Source organism: Gymnoscopelus braueri (genome assembly GCF_963280865.1).
Source record: "Gymnoscopelus braueri genome assembly, chromosome: 3".
In the NCBI taxonomy this organism is placed as follows: domain Eukaryota; kingdom Metazoa; phylum Chordata; class Actinopteri; order Myctophiformes; family Myctophidae; genus Gymnoscopelus; species Gymnoscopelus braueri.
Window position 1 is genome coordinate 46,836,620 of NC_137612.1, and position 21,334 is coordinate 46,857,953.

At 40.5% G+C, this 21,334-nt stretch overlaps 4 protein-coding genes across 10 annotated transcripts; 3 read left to right on the forward strand and 1 right to left on the reverse strand.

Annotated features, from left to right (window-relative positions):
- Positions 1-566: 566 nt before the first annotated feature.
- Positions 567-1,664, forward strand: LOC308082292 (UV excision repair protein RAD23 homolog B-like; the record flags this gene model as incomplete). The annotated part of the gene is made up of 1 exon (XM_080424001.1): positions 567-1,664. The coding sequence occupies one exon, from the start codon at positions 567-569 to the stop codon at positions 1,662-1,664; it is 1,098 nt and encodes a 365-aa protein (XP_080280127.1).
- A 3,861-nt stretch (positions 1,665-5,525) lies between these two features.
- LOC308082698 (thiol S-methyltransferase TMT1A-like) lies at positions 5,526-8,181 on the forward strand. Of its 2 annotated transcripts, XR_013932947.1 has the most exons (3): positions 5,526-6,035; positions 6,641-7,793; positions 7,953-8,181. XR_013932947.1 is itself a non-coding variant. In XM_080424656.1 (2 exons), the coding sequence occupies exons 1-2, from the start codon at positions 5,538-5,540 to the stop codon at positions 6,872-6,874; spliced, it is 732 nt and encodes a 243-aa protein (XP_080280782.1). In that variant the 5' UTR covers positions 5,526-5,537; the 3' UTR covers positions 6,875-8,181. The 2 variants fall into 2 exon arrangements, 1 of the variants encoding a protein (XP_080280782.1); XM_080424656.1 differs by having other exon boundaries at positions 6,641-8,181.
- Positions 8,182-8,541: 360 nt separating this feature from the next.
- On the forward strand, positions 8,542-10,246 carry LOC308082590 (thiol S-methyltransferase TMT1A-like; the record flags this gene model as incomplete). The annotated part of the gene is made up of 2 exons (XM_080424426.1): positions 8,542-8,973; positions 9,553-10,246. The coding sequence occupies 2 exons, from the start codon at positions 8,542-8,544 to the stop codon at positions 9,787-9,789; spliced, it is 669 nt and encodes a 222-aa protein (XP_080280552.1). The 3' UTR covers positions 9,790-10,246.
- A 146-nt stretch (positions 10,247-10,392) lies between these two features.
- Positions 10,393-20,499, reverse strand: atf1 (activating transcription factor 1). Of its 6 annotated transcripts, none has more exons than XM_080424422.1 (8): positions 20,328-20,499; positions 19,351-19,454; positions 17,703-17,825; positions 17,267-17,364; positions 15,499-15,632; positions 13,852-14,031; positions 13,527-13,677; positions 10,393-11,277 (listed from the first exon to the last, which is right to left on the reverse strand). In XM_080424422.1, exons 2-8 carry the CDS (start codon positions 19,447-19,449, stop codon positions 11,133-11,135), a joined length of 930 nt encoding a protein of 309 aa, XP_080280548.1. In that variant the 5' UTR covers positions 19,450-19,454; positions 20,328-20,499; the 3' UTR covers positions 10,393-11,132. The 6 variants fall into 6 exon arrangements, with proteins under 6 accessions (XP_080280548.1, XP_080280546.1, XP_080280549.1 ...); XM_080424420.1 differs by having other exon boundaries at positions 11,142-11,797; XM_080424423.1 differs by lacking the exon at positions 20,328-20,499 and adding an exon at positions 19,832-20,242 and having other exon boundaries at positions 11,142-11,797.
- Between the last annotated feature and the right edge of the window lie 835 nt (positions 20,500-21,334).

Here is a 21,334-nt window from a genome sequence, read left to right on the forward strand (position 1 = left end):
GACTACTAACCAACACTAAGAAACTTGATGACATTACACCCATCCTAGCTGCACTTCACTGATAGCTTCAGAATAGATTTTACGATTTTACTGATAACTTTTAACGTCCGGCAGGGACTGGCCTCCAGCTACATTAAAGACTTGCTGCCACCCTATGAATCTGGGCGCTGGCTTAGATCCTCGGGTAAGTCCCCACGTCTCACCTCGTCACCCGGGGCGATCGGGCTTTCGTCGTCCGGGGACACCCACGCTTTTGAATGCCCTGCCCGTAGAGCTGAGGCTAGAGTGAAAAGCGATAAAGTAATTTAGGGGTGTCATGGATGAAAGAATTATGTATTGCGGTACCCTGGTCTCAGAAGGTTTGATAACCACTGAACTAGACCAAAGCACCATATATGGATATATGCATATGTAATCAATAAGTAGTGACGAATAAGATCTCTAGCCTACAGCCATATTTAAGTCAGGTGAGTGAAAACAAAGTTGTCAGTTTATAATTACTCAGTGAAAGTAACCAAACTTGTAGAAAGTGTAGCCCGAGACAGGGTGAAATAACTATGGCCAAAATGCAGCTTACCTTAAGAACACTTTCACAACAAAGGTTTAACATAGACATAGATTCAGAGGAGACCGTGAAGACATTGAAAGAAAAGATTGAACATGCGAAGGGGAAGGAATATCCAGCTGATGCACAGAAACTGATATGTGCAGGTAAAATCCTGTGTGATGACAGAACTCTCAAAGAGTACAATATAGATGAGAAGAGCTTTGTTGTGGTTATGGTGGCAAAGCCTAAACCAACCCCAGCTCCTGCCGCCTCAGCTCCTATCACTACAGCTCCCACAGCCCCAGCTACCTCTGCATTGGGCTCCGACACCCCGCTAGAAGGCGCACCTAATGAGGACAAGTCAACTTCAACCACTACAAGTACCTGTGAAACTGTAACAAACGCAAATTTATTTGATGAAGCAATTTCAGCCCTTGTGACAGGCCCCTCTTATGAAGCCACAGTGAATGAGCTGATGCTGTTAGGGGGGTATGAGAGAGAGCAGGTGGTGGCCGCTCTCAGAGCCAGTTACAACAATCCAGACAGAGCTGTGGAGTATCTGATGACGGGCATCCCAAGCACGGAGGAGGACCGCGGTACAGAAGAGGCTGACCCAGTGGCCCCTCAAATAGGAGGAATGCTGCCTGTTCCCACAGGCGCCGCCGCTATGAGTGTTCCCTCAACTACCGGCTCTTCACAAAGTGACGGTGGAGGCAACCCCCTGAGCTACCTGGCCAGCCAACCCCAGTTCCAGATGATAAGAACGCTAATCCAGCAGAATCCCAACATTCTTCCAGGTCTGCTGCATGAGATAAGTAGAGAGAACCCAGAGCTCCTTCATGAGATCAATAACCATCAGGAACAATTCATCCAAATGTTAAACGAGCCAAATCCAGAGGGGGTACAAGAGAGCAGCAGAGGTGGGGACGGTGCAGGTGATGCCCCCAGCGGAAATAATATGAACTATATCCAAGTAACACACCAGGAGAAAGAAGCCATTGAGAGGCTAAAAGCCCTCGGATTTCCAGAGGGAATGGTTATACAAGCCTACTTTGCTTGTGAAAAGAACGAGAACATGGCTGCAAACTTCCTTTTACAACAGAATGACGATGACTAACAATAAGGGCCATATCATTCTGAACTGGACTGGTAACGGTGAAGGAAGGAGCAACCGGAGGAAGGGAGGGGGTGGGGTGTGATTGTTGTGGATAAGAAGGACAATGGAGAGATGGCAGTGAGGGAGGGATTTGCTGTGGCGTGGGAGTTGTTGTGAATAAATCACTTCCTCACCAAGGCATCCCAAGGCCAATCGAACGGCAGAAGCTGCTGTCAAAGTCGCAATGCACCCATGCGAAAAAGCACTTCAGGACGGAAATTGTGCCTGGAAGGTGATTTACACTGGCAAACACCCCAAAAGGGTTTTCCTTCATCTTTTTTTTTACCCTAAAAGAGAGTTATGGACAGCAGTCCTGCCCACTGACTTTCATGGTGTCCAACAAGTGACTGCTAGACAATTTATTTTCTTTTTTTGATATCTTTTAATTTTCTCTTTTATTCAGATAGGAGAGTAGAGAGACGACAGTGCACTGACCACTTGCAATGTGGTCAGTGCACTAACCATACAGCCACATTGTCTGACCACCAGAAGCATTTTCTTTTCTTTTTTTGCATTTTCTACCACAGTATGTAGAGAGATAGGAAGCCGATGGCACACAGGATTCAAACCCGGGTCATCTCACTTCACAAGGAGCCTGTGATTGAGCTACCAGGCACTCCCAATTATTTTTATATATATGGTGTGGCTCTGTAGGCGAGACAATATAGAGGAGTGTGTGTGTTGTCTGGGGATAATCTTGTAAACCGACACACAAATTCTTTGTACATGCTGCCAGTAGGCCAAGGAAGTACTTCCATGCATTACATTTTATTATGGAAGTGAATGGAACCGTCTGAAACCTCTGCCAGATATGAGTAGTAAAGGAGTAGTTCGCCCAAATATTACTTATTTTCTATCAATTACACACCCCATGAAGCCTTGAATTCATGGAGATTTTTTGTTTTTGTCGCAAAAAAATCTTTGAATTCAAGCCTTCATGACATGGGGTATGTAATTGATAGAAAATAAGTAATTTTTGGGGTGAACTACACCTTTAAGTCAGAGATATGTCAAAGATGACCGATTGAGGCATTTAGAAACTGATTCTGATTTGACATGAAAATGTAATTTATCCCCTGAGCAAGCAGGTAGGCTCTATTAGGTAAGTGGTACACATTTCAGAACTTGCGCAGGAGACCCAGGTTCAAATCCAGGGTAGAAAAGAAAGGTTGTGTGGCTTTAAGCAGTGCTGAATCCAAATATGTTGTATGCCCAGCAAAAAAAATAGCTGCTTAAATGCCTCAAAATTGATAATTTAAAGATGGCAGCTATACCACTATGCTGAAATATATTAAAAACATGACTAAACAAGGTAGATTGAATTTGGCTTTGATTGGTTTTCATATATGGGGAATCCAGTGCCATATTCTGATTTGAGATCAAATGTGAGGACACTAATTGAAACTCATATTGTGAATATTCTCATTTATAGTCCGGGGATATTGCAAGCAACCTGGAACACATTTCTTACCAAGACATTTCTTCATCAATGTGTTATAAAGGTGTCTAGTAACTCATTTAAACACATTGAAATTCAACTCCCCTAAGTGAACCTGTGACAGCTGCTTAAAGTTACTACCTTATGCAGGAACATTTGAAAATGTATAATGCTGCCTTAGCTTGTGAGGGGACAAACTAGGTTTTTTTTCATGACTCTGTATCAATTGCAAGCATTTGTTTTGCACAAATACTACTCCTTGGCAGAAAATCAGCCACACCCACTTTTCCCTTTAGTCACAGACCCATTTTTGTGCGAAAGTACCTAGGCTGTATATTGCTGGGTGCGTAAATGTAACAAGAACCAGGAGACCTGGTACTGCCAGACCCCTAGTGGTTGAAATCTGAATGGCCGGACTTCGCATGACGTGTGGACAGTCCCTCTTTTGTCCATATATGGACAAAAGAGGGACAAAATAGGGACGAAAGAGGGACAGTCCCTCTTTTGTCCATATATGGACGAAAGAGGGACAGACAAAGCCTCAAGTAGGCCTGACCCCCTGGGTCTGGCAAAAAGTAGCTTTATTAGTTTATTTCAATTTCTTGAATAGCCTACATTACAAGTTACTGCTCCACAATGTCTCCGGAGTCAGCTCTTACAATTACTTTTGCACCACTAAAATAAATACAATATTTAAGGTGTTTTTAATTTTACAATTTAGTTATAAGACAATTATAATGTAAAGGAATATTTGGCTTATTAGCCAGGGATCCTTTTAAGGACTTAATTTGGCTGTAGTTTGGATAAATGCATGACTGGATAAAATAAATAGCAAAAATTGCATTCTAAGAGTGTGGTGAGGTCTTCAGGCAACATACAGTAACAGTACAGCAACATTTTTGTCATGGGGAGTATAGTGTATTGCCTAACAAGTAGTAGGTCTAACAAGGAACCTGTGTGCAGTAGTGGGAAAAGGACTCCATTGTTTTACTTAAGTAAAAGTATCAATAGACCGCCGAAGTCTGACGTCATTTACACATCCTTTGTTTGTCTACCTGGTTCGCAGTTTTCCACCCCCGTTCTGAATCCCATAGACGTATTTAATATCGCGTCAAATAAGAACTGTGTTCCAAAAATAAACAAATGACCACGGCGGGTTGACTCTTATGGATATGAAGCATCAACTGACGGTGAGAAAACGCTAATGTTACTTCCGCCAAATTAGTTACATTTTCGCCAGAAACAGACTGTATCAAATATAAGTGACTGACTATCATAAACTATACAGAACCTCCTCCCTGACAATAACGCCGACACGCGGTGTTTATTTTTGGACCACAATTCTTATATGAGACGATTCTAAGATGACCCAATGTTATTCTCCATAGAGAAATTACTTCCGCAAACCTGGGGATGAACGAGTGACGTCAGGACTTCGGTGCTCTATACTCCAATGTAGAAACTCTGTCACGAGTAAAAGTCCAGAATTTAAAATTTGGTGGACAAGAAATCAAAAATAATTGCTCCATTGATTAGAAATTGATAATTCAAAATTTGCTCCTCATTGACTTAGATTGTACGGTAAAACAGCTCTCAAAGTCGCTCTTTAAGCACGTAAACGAACACGAACAAAGCTGATTCAGACAATATAGAACATCACCAAACCCGGTACAATTTTTTTTTTAAATAAAAATGCTAACTTCCTGCTGATTTTACTATTTTAAGATCCGGATCCGCGAATCCAGTTCAGGTTTTCTTCTTAATAAAATAGCAAAATCAACAGGAAGTTAACATTTTTATTTAAAAAAAAAACAGTACTGGGTTTGGTGATGTTCTATATTGTCTGAATCAACTTTGTTTGCGTTCATTTACGTGCTAAAAGAGTGACTTTGTTTGAGAGCTGTTTTACCGTACAATGTAAGTCAATGAGGAGCATATTTTGAATTATCAATTTCTAATCAATGGAGCAATTATTTTTGATTTCTTGTCCACCTTTGGAGTTACATCATGGCAAGGTAACTACACAACCCAAACCTCTACCAAAGTGGTCTTGCCCTTTAAGTACAGTACTTGAGTAAATGTACTTAGTTACTTTACACCACTGCCATGCAGCCACCTATCCATCCATCCATCCATTTATCTAATTATTCCACTATTTCCCAAGCAAAGACACCGTTTTCAGTTGTGTCAACTTGTGTGCAGTCTGAAAACAATATGTGGTAGAGGTAGACATTATGGTAGACTAGACTTTCACCAAAGTTGAACTTGAGCAGTATAATCATAAGGCGACGTCAACAACAGGTCACGTCACTATAGATCGGAACACGCCCATTGGATTCACCAATCGTGTCCCTGTTTTGGTGAAGTCCCCCAGACGGCGATAACAGACCGCAAAAATGGCGCTTCTAATGAATTGTTTGACATTCTTTTTCAAGGTGCTAACTATACCCTTGCACCTGCTCAGAGCGGTCGGCTTGTACGGTAACGTATACAGGCGAGTTTTCCCATTTATTTTGTTCAAAATGTCTCTGGGATACAACAAGAAGATGCACGACAAAAAGAAGGATCTCTTTAGCAATCTGTCAGAGTTCAAGAGATCCGGCGAAGCCCTCAGTGTTTTGGAAATTGGCTGCGGCACCGGGGCGAATTTTAAGTACTACCCGTCGGGATGCAAGGTGATCTGCACCGACCCGAACCCCCACTTCCAAAAGTACTTGTCAAAGAGCCTGGCGGACAACGATCATCTGGCGTTCGAGAGGTTCGCGATCGCGTCTGGAGAAGACCTGGGGATTATTGAGAGTGAATCCGTGGACGCCGTTGTCTGCACACTTGTGCTGTGTTCTGTCGATGACATACCACGAACTCTGCAAGAAGCGCATCGTGTACTGAGGCCTGTAAGTAATTACAACTTAACAACGAAAGAATTACAATGATAATAGCCTAGTTGTTTTCAGTGGTTGCATAGGCGCTTATCGCGTTCTTTTCATGCAAACACCTAACCCAATCATAAAACATGAACAAACGTGGTGCGTGCATGAATGGGCGCACGAACGTGCACATTGATTTAAGGGTCCTGGTTTTAGGGACTGAATATGGTCACCCCACTCATCTAGTTGCCATGGTTCACACGTGACGCTCGTCTGTCACAAGCGTCATGGCGCTACTTTTCCTGGTTTTTGACATTTCTACATTTACAACTCGTGCATCTACATAAACGTTCAGATTTCAAATATAAAGTGCTGACCCCACGGCCATGGATGTAACGAGTTAAAACTCCCGGGTCTAAGTACCCGTATCTTCCGTATTGTTCAATAAAAAACATTTTAATCCGATCAGTGGCCATTCCCTCAGAATTTTCTCCATATGCTTTCAACTACGCGACCCTATTGGTTGGGAGGTGTACTGCACTCTGATACATTAACTATCAAAAAAATTGTGAACGTCTGGATGAATCTCTTTGAAATTTTAATCGGTAGACCCAATGTTTGTTGCCCTACAGGGTGGTGCCTTCTACTTCATGGAGCATGTTGTCGCAGACCCATCAACGTGGACATACTTCTTCCAGCATGTTCTCCAACCCATGTGGTACTACTTTGGTGATGGATGCGAGGTCACCAGGACAACATGGAAGGATCTGGAGTCAGCTGGATTCTCCCAACTCAATCTTCGACACATTGATGCACCACTCACCTTCATGATACAACCACATATTGTGGGATATGCTGTCAAATAGGTTTGGCAAAGGATGTTTAGGTGAATAGCAACATCAGTATAATTGCACTATGCACATTGCACAATGCTTACTTCTTTTTTGTAATAGCTAGCTGTAATATTTCCATAGAATGGATCACAGTGTTAACCATACATGCAAGACACCTTTCTATTACTCCTCAGAGTAATGATCTTATGTGTATGAATGATCTTGGGGCTTGCTATGTGGTTCTAGATCAACACAAGAGTAAATAAACTCGACATTTTTACCATTATGACACTATAAGGTCAGGTGTAATAATCAACATGGTCAAGTGACCGTTGATTGTTATAGACTATGAAATCCTGTATTCACTTTGCTTGTTTTTGGTGAGGACAATCTTCATTGCATTTTTCTAGTAGGCCTAGATACAGTATGTAGGGCCTATGCAATTGTGTTAATGCTATATGTAACATTTAACAGACAAATGCCAGTATAGAGTTGTCATCAAAATCTTGACAATTAGTACTTAGTTGAAATGTGCAGACTTTGGGAACTAGAAGATTCCCTCCTGCTGCAATGCTGTTTTTCAAAAGAGTGGTCAATCAATTAGATAATTCTAAAATATATTCAGCTTTTCAGTAATATTATTTTTATCATAAACCAAGCAAATATGTCCTGACAACATGAGATATTTATTCTCCCCACGGCTCTATATTTGCTTAACTTGTTTAAGTTGCCACTAGATATATCATATTTGTAGATCAAGTGTTGTCCTCACATCCTGACCCAATCAGGATAATTACAGTAAAAAGTGGGGTAGCTGGAACTACATGTAGTTTGTTTTAAGAATATGCACTGCCTAGATTACATTATGTAAACCAGATTGTAGAGGCACGATTCATGCCAAATATGGGGGATTTATCACTACCATGGACTAGAGTTGTGACCCAGCTCCTCTGTGATGTACTTTGTCCCTATACTCCTTACTGCCAAAATGAAAAGAGATGGATTAGAGTTATGACCCAGCTCTGTGGATAGGCCTGCTATGTACTTTGTCCCTATACTGCCAAAATGAAAAGGGATGGATTAGAGTTATGACCCAGCTCTGTGGATATAGGCCTACAATGTACTTTGTCCCTACTGCCAAAATGAAAAGGTTGTGAAGAGTCCAAAGAGTAGCCTTATTTAAGAGCTGGAATGTTCTAGTGTGCTAAAATATTTTTTTATCCTTAAAACATTTCTAATACATATATATGGAGAGCAGAGGAACCACTAATTTAAGCTTAAATAGAGGTGTTGCATTTTGAGTTCTTTACATTTCTGTCAATAAATTAATGGATCATTAAGTTGGTGGTCTTCTCATTTATTTCATAATCATTTGAACGCACAGTGGAAAGGAAATGCGTCGCAGTGATAGATTGGGACCATGCATTGCTGATAGATCTGACCCACGTGTAGTGGTTGTTTTCTGTACCAATTGCGCCACCATGAGGAGAAAATGGAACACAAAATGAGGCTCACTAGTTGATTTAATCTCATGATCTTCTCAACCTGTCTCAGCTTACAGAGTTAACCTCTATTTCAGTAAAGACTGCACAATAACTATGACTGCACAGCGAGATTGGCTCAGATAAATAAGGAAAATGTCGTGTCTCTTGCATTTTTGCAGAATAATTTGTTTAGTGATATCTTTGCCCTTTCAGATCATGGAGATCGTGGGTTTGTACGCTTTTTACAAACGTTTGTTTCCATTATTTGCCTATAATATAACATTTTCATACAATGACAAATTGCATGAAAACAAGAGAGACCTTTTCAGAAATCTTCATAAATTTACCGGACCCGACGGTACACTTCGCCTTCTTGAGATCGGCTGCGGTAGCGGAGCAAATTTCAAGTTCTACCCAGATGGCTGTACGGTGATCTGCACCGACCCTAACCCGCACTTTGAGAGATACCTTCAGATGAGCATGGAAGCGAGTAAGCATTTGACTTATGAGCGGTTTCTGGTCGTGTCTGGAGAAGACATGAAGGAAGTGAGGGACGAGTCTGTTGACGTCGTTGTCTGCACCTTGGTCCTGTGTTCAGTCAGCAACGTGAAACGAGTCCTTGAGGAGGCGAGACGCATTCTCAAAACGGTGAGATGGGATAAATCAGACAGTGGTGGAAAAAGTGCTCACTTTAAAAGTACCAACACTGCAATGTAGAAACACTCTGTTACAAGTAAAAGTCTGGAATGAAAAATTTACTTGAGTAAATATACAACAAAAGTGTTGGCATCAAAATGTACTTAAAAATCACCAAAAGTAAAAGTACTCATTACTTGTGAAAATAGCAGATCTACAAGCTCACAATGCATTGCATTGTAGATGTACATAGGGCTGAAGTGGTTACTGTATGTTTTGTAATAATCTAGATATACAGTCACTAGTAACTAAAGTTTTCAAATAACTGTAGTGGAGTAAAAGTACAATATTTGCCTCTTGAGATGTAGTGGAGTAGAAGTAAAAGGATTAGAAATTGGAAATACTCAAGTAAAGTACAAATACCTCAAAATTATACTCAAGTACAGTACTTAAGACATAGTTACTTTCTACCACTGAAATCAGAGCTCAGTCTAGAGTATTATTTAATATGAATGTGTATCTATATTATATATTAATTGACTGTTACTTCAGCCACAACAATAACATTGAATAACCTGTTCCACCCTATAGGGTGGAGCTTTCTACTTTATGGAGCATGTTGTTTCAGAACCTTCCTCTTGGACATACTTCTTCCAGCATGTTCTCCAACCCATATGGTACTATCTTGGGGATGGCTGTACTGTAACCAGAACAACATGGGAGGATCTGGAGGCAGCTTGTTTTTCAGAACTTCACCTCAGGCACTTTGAGGCCCCAGGGGTCACTATCACTATAAAGCCACACATCATGGGATATGCCATTAAGTGAATTTGGAAACATCCATTGTGAAGCTCATCGTTAGCAACAGGTTAAGTACTGTCAAGATATTGATAGGTTGCCTTCCCATTCATTTAGAATGACATTTTCCTATTCACTTCACATTACTATTACTTACACCACTACCGTTTACTGTACAGATTTCTCTTTTTTATTACTACTCGTATGTTTTGCATATAATTGTATATTGTTGTTTGTCTTTAAATGTCTCATGAATTGAATACACAGCACCTCAATGGAAATAAGCCCTTGGCTTGTTTGGGTTATCCTTTCAGCTGTACCACTGTACCTTTTTTGCAAACTGTTAATTAAGTATTCAATCTATCAATACAAAACACTCTGAATTAAAATTTACAGTTTACCATTACACAAAGCTATACAAAAAGTTATAATTAAGAAATATTTTTTTTTTTTGTGGGAAATTAATAATGTTTCTGGTTAATCACTATTGCCTCCATCAGATTAGTAATTCTAATTACCTTTTGATATAAAATTTTACCCCCAGGAAGCCAAAAGAGTCACAGCCTGCTTTCCAGACAGTTTGGTGATATGAGACCATTTTATCTGTTTTCATCTAAATAAATTAAAGTAAAATAGATTAAAAATATATTTATTTAGTTACATAATCAGGAACATTTGTTATTCTTTGTTTGCTCTTCAGCCCCATCCCTTCCCAAAAGATGTACAAAATAAATATTACCTGGACATTGTGCTTTTTTTCCCTGATTGTCTGAGTAACAGCCAAGTAACAGCCAAATTAGCCATACACAATGACATCAATCTAATACCCTTTTTATCCCGTTGCACAAAAATAAGGAATGACAATTGTAACATTTCCTTATAGGGGAATAAGGGAGTTGGGAATTGCTGGTTCACATACGAAAAAGGAATCACTTCTTTGCAGTAATCTTACAATCAGACGTCTGCAGATGTTTAAAGAAGAAAAAAGATTCCTACAGCCAACACAAAGTAAAGAAAACAGGCCAGTTCTAACAAGCAAAAACAAGAACAATTAGAAATTCAATATCAATAAAAACTCACAATTCAATATTTCTGTGTACTCAAAATATACACAAATATAAACAGAGGATGATAGCATTACCAAATCTACTAGCATGAAAAAACATTGGGCGAAAAATACATTTGTTTTCTTTTTGTAGTTTAAAATGGGTTATGTTTCAATGACATATTTTGTCTTTATCAAATATCATTTAAAAAAACATGTAGGATCACAGCCACATCTGAAATGAAACGTGTTCCCAGATAACCCTACAATGTCCAAATGGCAGAGCTGGGCTGTTGCCATAGCAAGTCTTCACCTCTCCTCAACTAGCCTATCCTGTTTTAACACAGTAAAGGTCCTTTAATGTTTTGAGCTCTTCGATCAGGGTCTTGTTCTGGTTTTCTAGAACACCCACACGGTTTTCCAGACATTTAATATAATCCTTTTTCTTCAGACGACAATCACGGGCTGCCTCTCTGGGAAAACAAAAATCAAATCTGGGAATCAGTACACTAAAGGCCAGCTCCACACCAATGCAACTAGTCGCAAGAAATTGCAGCGGTACCGGTGCCATTTGGGGATACTGGTTGCAAGTAGTTGCAGTTGCAACTAGTTGCGTAGCAAATCATTGGTGTGGACTCGACTTGGCTTAATATACAGTGCATCAAACAAATATTAACAAATTGTTAACTGCAGAATAGAAGGGAGTGGCTCTCTGTTAGAGCATTGCAAACTATTTGTAAAGACAAATTGTTGTCTTGTTGAGTGCTGAATCTATTAACATAACTGATGGCAGCAACTAGGAAAGACTTGCTGTTGCCATAGCAAGTCTTCAACTCTCCTCAACTAGCCTATCCTGTTTTAACACAGTAAAGGTCCTTTAATGTTTTGAGCTCTTCGATCAGGGTCTTGTTCTGGTTTTCTAGAACACCCACACGGTTTTCCAGACATTTAATATAATCCTTTTTCTTCAGACGACAATCACGGGCTGCCACTCTGGGAAAACAAAAATCAAATCCGGGAATCAGTACGGTACACTAAAGGCCAGCTCCACACCAATGCAACTAGTCGCAAGAAATTGCAGCGGTACCGGTGCCATTTGGGGATACTGGTTGCAAGTAGTTGCAGTTGCAACTAGTTGCGTAGCAAATCATTGGTGTGGACTCGACTTGGCTTAATATACAGTGCATCAAACTAATATTAACAAATTGTTAACTGCAGAATAGAAGGGAGTGGCTCTCTGTTAGAGCATTGCAAACTATTTGTAAAGACAAATTGTTGTCTTGTTGAGTGCTGAATCTATTAACATAACTGATGGCAGCAACTAGGAAAGACTTGCTGTTGCCATAGCAAGTCTTCAACTCTCCTCAACTAGCCTATCCTGTTTTAACACAGTAAAGGTCCTTTAATGTTTTGAGCTCTTCAATCAGGGTCTTGTTCTGGTTTTCTAGAACACCCACACGGTTTTCCAGACATTTAACATAATCCTTTTTCTTCAGACGACATTCACGGGCTGCCACTCTGGGAAAACAAAAATCAAATCCGGGAATCAGTACACTAAAGGCCAGCTCCACACCAATGCAACTAGTCGCAACTTGCAACCAGTTGCAAGAAATTGCACCGGTACTAGTGCCATTTGGGGCTAATGGTTGTAAGTAGTTGCGTTGCGAATCATTGGTGTGGACTGGGCTTAATATACAGTACATCAAACAAATATTAACAAATTGTTAACTGTAGATTAAAAGGGAGTGGCTCTCAGTTAGAGCATTGCAAACTATTTGGAAAGACAAATTGTTGTCTTGTTGAGTGCTGAATCTATTAACTGATGGCAGCTAGGAAAGACTTGCTGTTGCCATAGCAAGTCTTCAACTCTCCTCAACTAGGCTATCCTGTTTTATTTAAACGCAGTAAAGGTCCTTTAACGTTTTGAGCTCTTCGATCAGGGTCTTGTTCTGGTTTTCTAGAACAGCCACACGGTTTTCCAGACATTTAACATAACCCTTCTTCTTATGACGACATTGACGTGCTGCCTCTCTGGGGAAAACAAAAATCAAGTCCGGGAATCAGTACACTAATATACAGTGGTTCCGGCATCAAACAAATGTGAACAAAATGTTAACTGTAGATTAAAAGGGAGTGGGTCTCTGTTAAAGCATTGCAAAACAATTTGGAAAGACAAATTGTTGAGTGCTGAATCTGTTAACATAAAAAAAATAGGGCCCTGATTGAAAACAAAACAAAATGCACTTCATAATGCATCAGGTATTGTTTACAGTAGTTCTATTCTTGTTACTATTTAGGAGGTTTAAGGTGGTCTTTATTGTTAAATCTTGTGTATGGGTTCAAGAGTAAAATGTCTTCAATTTAGTGACTAAACAATTATCAATAACTCATGTACGTATAGACATGTGTTGATCAAATTAATTTGACTTCATAAAATCATAACGATCCCAAAATTATACTGATGCCTAAGAAACTGCATTAGAACTCTTATTCCACCAAAGTATCTGGTTGGATTTAATTTTGATTGGAAAACTGAAAACGTTGGACACAAAACTCTGTAAAAATGTAATACTTTTTAAGTATTACACAACAGGTAGCCCTTCGCTGTGGTACTGATAGCTCTGCCTAAAGTGTAACTTCCATCTTCCCTCAATACATACGTACATGGGAGGCAGAGAGGGGTCCTTGCCAAGCAGAGCAGCTGTCATCTATTTTTTCATACCTGTTTTTTGCCAGCCTGATTTCCCTCTTCATGGTAGGGTCGTCACTCTTTCCCTGAGAGAGTCCGACAGGAGAGGACATGACTACAGTCTGAGGCATGGAGCTGGCGGTGGTCGTGCGTATCTGGTATGTCTGCATCTCTCCTCCTGCACCTAAGGGCGGTGACAGTCTGGGCATGAGTGTGAGGGGAACTATAACAAAGTTTGAAAGCCACCTCAATCGGTATGCCACACCAAAAATGACATGTTTATGTGCATTCGTAGCTCTGATGCCAGAGGTACAGTTTGTGTGTGTGTGTGTGTGTTCAGTGTCACCTGATGCCTCACCTTGTACAACCACCTGGTTACTAGGCACAAGTATCTGTTGTCCATCAGACGTCTGGGCATACTGCAGGATGGTAGGGCCTTGCTGGGCAGCAGTTTGTGTCATGGCGAGAGCCTGAAGACCCTGAATGCCCTCACCCCCTGGATTGGCCAACTGGATGGTGCCATTAGGGGCTATGGTAACTAGAACAGAAAAGTGGATGGTTATCAAAACGATCTAGCTCACAAAATAGAATTTGACCCATGTGGTGGGAACACACAGTAGTACCCTTGCTGTGAGTGTAAGCAAAGTGTACACACAGGACATGAAGTCATGGACACATGCTGTCATAGACATTGAAACCTCAAGGTCAGGTTCCCTTTTTTGGGCGGTGAAACCGCCCCTATAAGTGAGATTTGGAAAAATGTACAAATATCTTGCGCTGTGATCTGGGCCCAGGAAATTTGTACAATTATCCTGCGCTGTGATTGGCCAATCACAGTCTATTCAGGACTGTGATTGGCCAGTGTCACATGACACATGTGCATAGCCCTATATAAGAAACCATAACTTGAAAAAAACCAAAATTTGGTTTTTTTCAAGTTATGGTTCCGTCCATCATAAAGAGTGTTTCAATAAATGTATTTATTTTTTGTACATGATTGGTTGACTCCATTCAGTATTGTGATTAGCTAGCAAGACACCGCCCACTTCACACAGGGTGTGATTTTTTCATTATATGTGTTGTGACTTGAGTGAAAGAAAATAATAAGAAAATAGTTACTGGGAAACCTGCAGGTTCAAAATCAAAGGTGTACACAAGACTAATATATCAATTGTCTAATAATGTTTTTGAATGCAGTTGAATCACATGCACGTTTGCTACATACATCACAGCACAGGTTGTGTGGGAGGATACAGCACAACACACACTCCATAGTACGGAGTTGCGTGCCAAAAAACTATGAAAAAACACATCTACAAACACATATGCAAGTCGATGCTACACGTCGTTTACTTGTACATCTGCAAGGTCTCAACCCTGTCTCAGTTAAAGCAACAGGACTAAACCAGTGCTACCAGTGTAAAAAATATTCTGGAGCTCTACTGAGCATGCCGGATCTGAAATGACTGCTGATATATTTGATAGGTTCAGTTTCTGCCATATTGCTTCTTTTATCTGTCCATGCTACAAATAAGTTAATTTATTATCTATTATTATGTCTTATTATTACAAATGCATACAACCGGTGAAGCATTTAGGATGCAGATCACTTCAGGGAAAGTGCTATTGTAGAAAAGAGATGTTCTTGTCTTTGGTTTCACACCATCTATTTTGTGGAATTACCGGTAAGCTTAAACCTGTAGTAATATTTATTGTTGAAACTGAAACTTTGCCCAAATACAGAGATGCCTGATGTCACAGTACTGACATCTTAGACTGGTATTTGACAGCTAACCCCTTACAGTGCCACGCCCTAAACATAGGGTGGGTTGACTGAGATCCCATTGATGATGACATCAGTCATCTTCATATTTGGGCAAAATTTGGGGGCATACATACAATACGGGCGGGCGGGGCCATACAGGCAAACACTGTTCAGAGACACGCTGTAACAAACCGCAAATCGCGTGCTAGCGGACAGAGTGTGAAAAGGAGAGGCTCTTACTATACTGGCCGCTGCTGGTCTGGTAGATTTGCGTGGTGGTGGGCATGGTCATGGTCACTGTGGAGATGGTGTTGCCATCATTGCCTTCACTGTTTGACGTCACTTCCTCTCCCGAAAGTTCATTAAGGATCTTCCTGCAAGATAAATGGTAAAACAGCAGGAGAGATGTAAAATCTGATGTAAACATAATATGTTTACAATATTATGGGAGCATGTGTCCTTGGATTTATGTTGCTGTTGTTTGCTGTAGGTAGTGTAAAGATCAACCGATATGAATCGGTAATCAATTTTGACATCGATGCAGTCCCCTGGATCGATCCAAATGTACCATGAATTGGACGATGGTACGGTAAAATTGTTTTTATTTATTATCGGTTCACTGAAGCTTTGCAGATAATTCTACTCAAGTATAAACTAGCCTGCTGAGGAAGAATTACTTATCTAAACTTTTACAAGTTACTGCTGTCAAAATAATTAGGACCGCCTCTCATTTATAGCTTGTGCTGCGAGGTAAACAAACAACACAGACTGTTTACAGTGCAGAGCACACCAACAAATCTAAAGTTTGGAAGATGTGGGGAACAGGGAATCTATGGTTACTTTTCCAGACAAGACTTGTACCTGAGGTGTGAGGTCACATAATGCAATGCAGCTTGCTACTCTAGCTGACTCTAATCACACAAAGCTGATTAGTCTCAGCTGTGCACGTTTCAGTCATAGTGGTTTTGCCCCCTGAATGCATGCACCCAGTAATGTTTGTAAACAAGAAACCCTTAACGCCCCATTCACTCAACACAACAGTGCATTGTAGCCTAATTTATAGTATAACGGTGCTACTTTGCAAAAAAAAACAACAGATCTACAAGCTAACAACCTATCGCATTGCAGCCCTTTGTTAGCTTGTAGATCTGTATTTTTTTACAATAGAGTATAAATTATGCTCAACAGTCTGCTTTTAAATGTAATGATATCACTAGCTCTTTTCTGTGACTTCTGGTACACTGTTAACTGTCATTGTCTTCTGACAGTATGTACTGGATACAGACACCATTTGCTGTGCACTGATCGTATACATTGAATATACTGTACAGTGTTTACTAGATAATCCAACTTTTCTATAGAATTCACCACTTTTGTATTCACCACTTATCTAAACTTACATTTATAATGGAAATTTAAAAACTATTAGGTTGCATTGTATCGCATCAAATTGTATCAGATCACACCGAATCGTTCTATACACGAATATCACACCAAATCGTTCTGTATTAAAAAGTATTGTCCCTGAATCATAACCCATGTATCAGATACGTCTTGTATCATTTTATAAGGGAGAGTTGCGCACGACTAATACACTATGTATATTATACAGTATGTTGTATACGTTAATTTGCTATAATTTATTCCCTTTTTATTACAATTATTACTGCTGCGATGAAGAAGCCTTACACAAGATGAACCTTTGACCAATACAAGCTTCGATGCATTTCCTTATTCACTGATGTACCTGTAGGAGGGTCGTCTGGCCAGAATGTATTTACTTATTCACTGATGTACCTGTAGGAGGGTCGTCTGGCCAGAATGTATTTACTTATTCACTGATGTACCTGTAGGAGGGTCGTCTGGCCAGAATGTATTTACTTATTCACTGATGTACCTGTAGGAGGGTCGTCTGGCCAGAATGTATTTACTTATTCACTGATTTAAAGGTGTACCTTTAGGAGGGTCGTCTGGCCAGTGTTTCTTATTCACTGATTTAAGGGTGTACCTGTAGGAGGGTCGTCTGGCCAGTATTTCTCGTGTCTTTTGGGCTGCGGATCCACTGTCGGTGGAGTCCTGTGAATCGTCACTGTCTGAACCTTGGCTCTACATGAAAGACAAATTCACAATGTAAATATTAACATTACACAGTAAAATCCCATGTGTTCATTTATCCATTTGCAAATCTGAGTGTAATGTCATCAAATGGCATTTGGTTACATTCTTACACTCTCAAGGTGCGTTCCCAGACAGCTCCAACTGAGGCAACATTTGGTTCCCTCCACCAACGCTGACCAGCTTGACAAACCAAGTGGAGCGATTCAAGAGACTAGAAATATATTTTATCTTACGGTAGGAACGCACTTATTTTACTGTTTAAGGCTCAGCTGTGGGAATATCGGGCCAATGAGATTAGCTCATATCCGAGTGGAGGTTTGTCTCACCTGTACGGCACTCTGCACCTGCTGGATAACTGAGGACTGGGCAGACTGGATCACCCCTGCCTGAAGTTGAAATTGACCCCCTGGAAGCTGCACCACTGTCACAGGAGAACCGCCCAGTGACATCTACAAATATACAGGCACAATTTGAAATTCAGTGTTTTTTTACTTGAACTTGTTTACTTAGCTACTCAAAGGGTAAGTGGTGTCATGAGGAGAAACATCAATGTTGTAGAAGGAAATGGGATATCATGAAATGTATAGTAAAGGAGGGTTCATGAAGTTTAATAAATGGGTGGACATATTGGTGTGTGAATTAAGATCACCTGCACTTGATGGATTTGGGAGTATTTATCAATATATTACGTCCAGGAACATTAACAGTTTCAATATGTACAGCTGCCATTTCCAATTCCATAATTAATTAGTTTTGTGCAGTCACTGCAGTGTGCTGAACATTTATTCTCCATCATCTGTAATATAATACTCAGTTCTAAGTAACTATGAAGTTAATAAAGATCAAGCAACTTTGATTGTAGTATTGTAGTTGTTCCTCAAGGCTGATAAAATGTTGGCACGGTTTATTATTATCATGTTTGTATGTAAATCAAAAAAGCATATTTCCACCAAATCAATTATATTAATTTTACCCCATTTGTTTTAGAGTAATCAATAATATTGTTTAAAACATTGTACTCTTTGCCATATATTGGCCTGAAACAAGAAAGTTTGAGACATTGCCTTATACTAGAGTTCATGTTCATACCAAACCATTTCAGTACAGAGCATTCGTTTGGTACAGCCGTGTACCGAAAAAGATGCTTTGTGCGCAGAACTTCAATTCTGTATATTCCCAGTTCCCAGACGGATATATCAAGCTAACGCTTCATACCATATGTTTTTTTCCCCCCCGATTTGTATTAAATCACTTGACACCAAGGCTGGCAGTGTGGCCTTGAGCTCTGCCCGAGCGATAAGCAAGCGTAGGTATCCCAGCACGCTGAACACACAGGATGCTACAAAGACAGCACACTTTAGCCCTAAAACCTGTCACGTTGCCACTTGGCCAGCTGAGATGGCAGAGTTTGGATACTGCCTTTTTAGCCTTATCAATTAAGGTGAGAGTGGTTGTTGCTTTTGAAGTAGGTAAACATATAAAGCGCTTTAGTTTCCAACTTTATTCACAATTCAACAAAGAGGGTTCCACCGCGCCTCTACCCAAATTCAGGCTGATCTGGTGCATCTCAGGACTGGTAAGTATGAAGAAGGTGACCTGATGAAGATGTATTGACACTGAAACGTTATCACGTTGTATGCCTGCACCCTTTTAATAAAAAGGCTTTAATTGTCCGAGCTTGCTCCAGTGTCTTCCTTCTTCATTTTCACTCTGATGAGCAACTCATTATAACCACTTTATTTTTATTTATTTTCCTTCTTTTTAAATCACTGCGCTTCATGGTGCAGCATTCCACCCACCATCTCATGAATATGTCTACATTGAACTGCAAATCACCATCAAATTTTAAAAGATTTTCTTGGCACTGTATGATGAGAATGAATAATACAATAGAAATAATAAAATGATGGATCTCTCTCACACACACACTTTCACTGCTTCTGAAATAGTATGAATACACGTTTAGTCTTATACCTGCTGGGCTATCTGTGTGATGTGAGAGGCTGTTAGGGTGGTGGGGATGGTGAAGGCCTGTGACTCAGTGCCATTGCTGGCCTGCTGCATTTCTTCCATCGTCACTAGGGACAAATAAATCAGTGGTAATATGTCGCAATAACCCCCACTTTAGGACAAGATACAATAGGGGCGCCTGCGTGTAGAATGATGCTACTTTCCGCTACAGTTTGTGGACTTATCTCACAACAGGCGGCAATGGGACTCATATAAACACATGTTACTAGGCTTAGATCCAACAGCAGGCAATGAAAGGTTAGCTTATGTTAAATCTTTGTCTTACTAAATAACCTGGTTAATAGTCACTAGATCAGTTACTTCCTCTTTGGTTCAACTCCCTTGGCAGAGCCATCTACGGCAAAGACATGATCTAATAGCTGCCTTGGCTCGGATTCTAGAAACAATAATTACCAGGCCGATAGTGACCTCATTCAAAAAGCACCTCACATGTTGTCAAAGATTTCGTTTCTCGCAGATCACTGCATTACTGTACACCCCAAATGGTCTTTTCTTTCTTTAAGCATAACCGCCGAGTTATAACGGCGGTAGCTTCTAGTTTGAACACCAAGCTAACGCCTGCCCGTGCTAGGTTAACCCTCATAACAGTAAACAGCTACAGCTAAACCTAACGCAACTTTCACATTTCAAAACAACAAAGTTGTCTTTGCAATCTTGGCACGGGCGACGTTGGAAAAGTATGCTGGCTCATATAGGATGGATGAGCTTTTGTCTCAAGTTTTGTGTAACAGTGTCACTGGCACGACGCGAGTACCCGCGTCGATAGACGTCAGCGCTACACGGAGCCATTAGCAGCTAAACTACACCCTTTGCCTTCGTAGAACGACGAGTAGCTCGACGCCGCCATTATTAGCGGCCAGACGGGACCGTCGTCACACAACGGTCACATTTTCACATCGTTGCCATTGTTCAAACATTACCTTTAAAACGCCTCGCGGTAGCTCGTGCTCACAGCCTGGACGTTAAGCGACGGCGGTGTGTTGGAAAAAGAGTGGAATCGTGGAAAAAACGGGCGGTTAGCAAATAGCAACAAGCTAATCGCTAAAAACACAGGAACGGCAGCCATAAAAAAAATAGCTGAGGAGGTTTTTTTTTTTTTTCCGAAAAGGAAAAGGGCGGTGTCCGAGCTAAGAAAGCATGACGTAATTCCTTCCTTTGCGGTTTTGTGATTGGTCGGAAAGATGTTCGGTGAAACCTGATAGGCACAGAGAATAGCCAATCTATAAGATCACAGCGCGTTGTGATGTGACGCGGTGTGAGCTTGCAGATCGGTTATTTTCGCGCGCGCACACAGCATAGAGCGCTGTTTCCCAAAAAGTGGTTCGGGACCCATTTGTGGGTCGCGGGTCCATTTTTATGGGTCAAAATTTTTCATGAATTAAAAAAAAATGCTGTCATTTTTCTAAATAATTTCATAAACAAATGCCAAAAATCTAAGAAATTCCATAAATTCGAAAACACGTGTCGACATGTGTGAGCTTGTAGATCTGCTATTTTCACTACTTTGGGTCACTGGGAGACATCAAATTTAGCTCTTGTGTCTCAAGCTAAAAAGTTTGGGAACCACTGGCATAGAGCAAGGTGGGGAGGCAACCTTAGGCACAGGGGAGGGTGATCACACTGGCACAGTGGCATTAGTGTGAGAGAAAGGATTTTTCTTTTTAAATAAAATCATTTAAAAAATGTAGTCAATTTAATTAAGTCCCCTCACATCTGAATGCAAACATCCTGCACATAATTTTACATGAATTCAAACACTGAACTCTGACTGGGGAGGGAGTCTGGGAGATAGGTGTATATGGACAATCAAAATCTGTTGGAAATATTTCATTTTGATGTGGTGTCATAATTAAACTTAAGGTTGATATGGCACACTGACTATCAAGAAAGTAAAAACATGGCACTCCGTGTCAAAAAGGTTGCTGAC

Excerpts from the sequence above, each read along its gene's own strand:
- LOC308082698 (XM_080424656.1), top strand. The coding sequence starts at position 5,538 with ATGGCGCTTCTAATGAATTGTTTGACATTCTTTTTCAAGGTGCTAACT. Across the intron at positions 6,036-6,640 it reads CGCATCGTGTACTGAGGCCT|GGTGGTGCCTTCTACTTCAT; the intron begins GTAAGTAATTAC and ends GTTGCCCTACAG.
- atf1 (XM_080424422.1), bottom strand. The coding sequence starts at position 19,449 with ATGGAAGAAATGCAGCAGGCCAGCAATGGCACTGAGTCACAGGCCTTC. Across the intron at positions 17,826-19,350 it reads TCACACAGATAGCCCAGCAG|ATGTCACTGGGCGGTTCTCC; the intron begins GTATAAGACTAA and ends GTATATTTGTAG. Across the intron at positions 13,678-13,851 it reads TAACCAGGTGGTTGTACAAG|GTGCAGGAGGAGAGATGCAG; the intron begins GTGAGGCATCAG and ends CACCGCCCTTAG.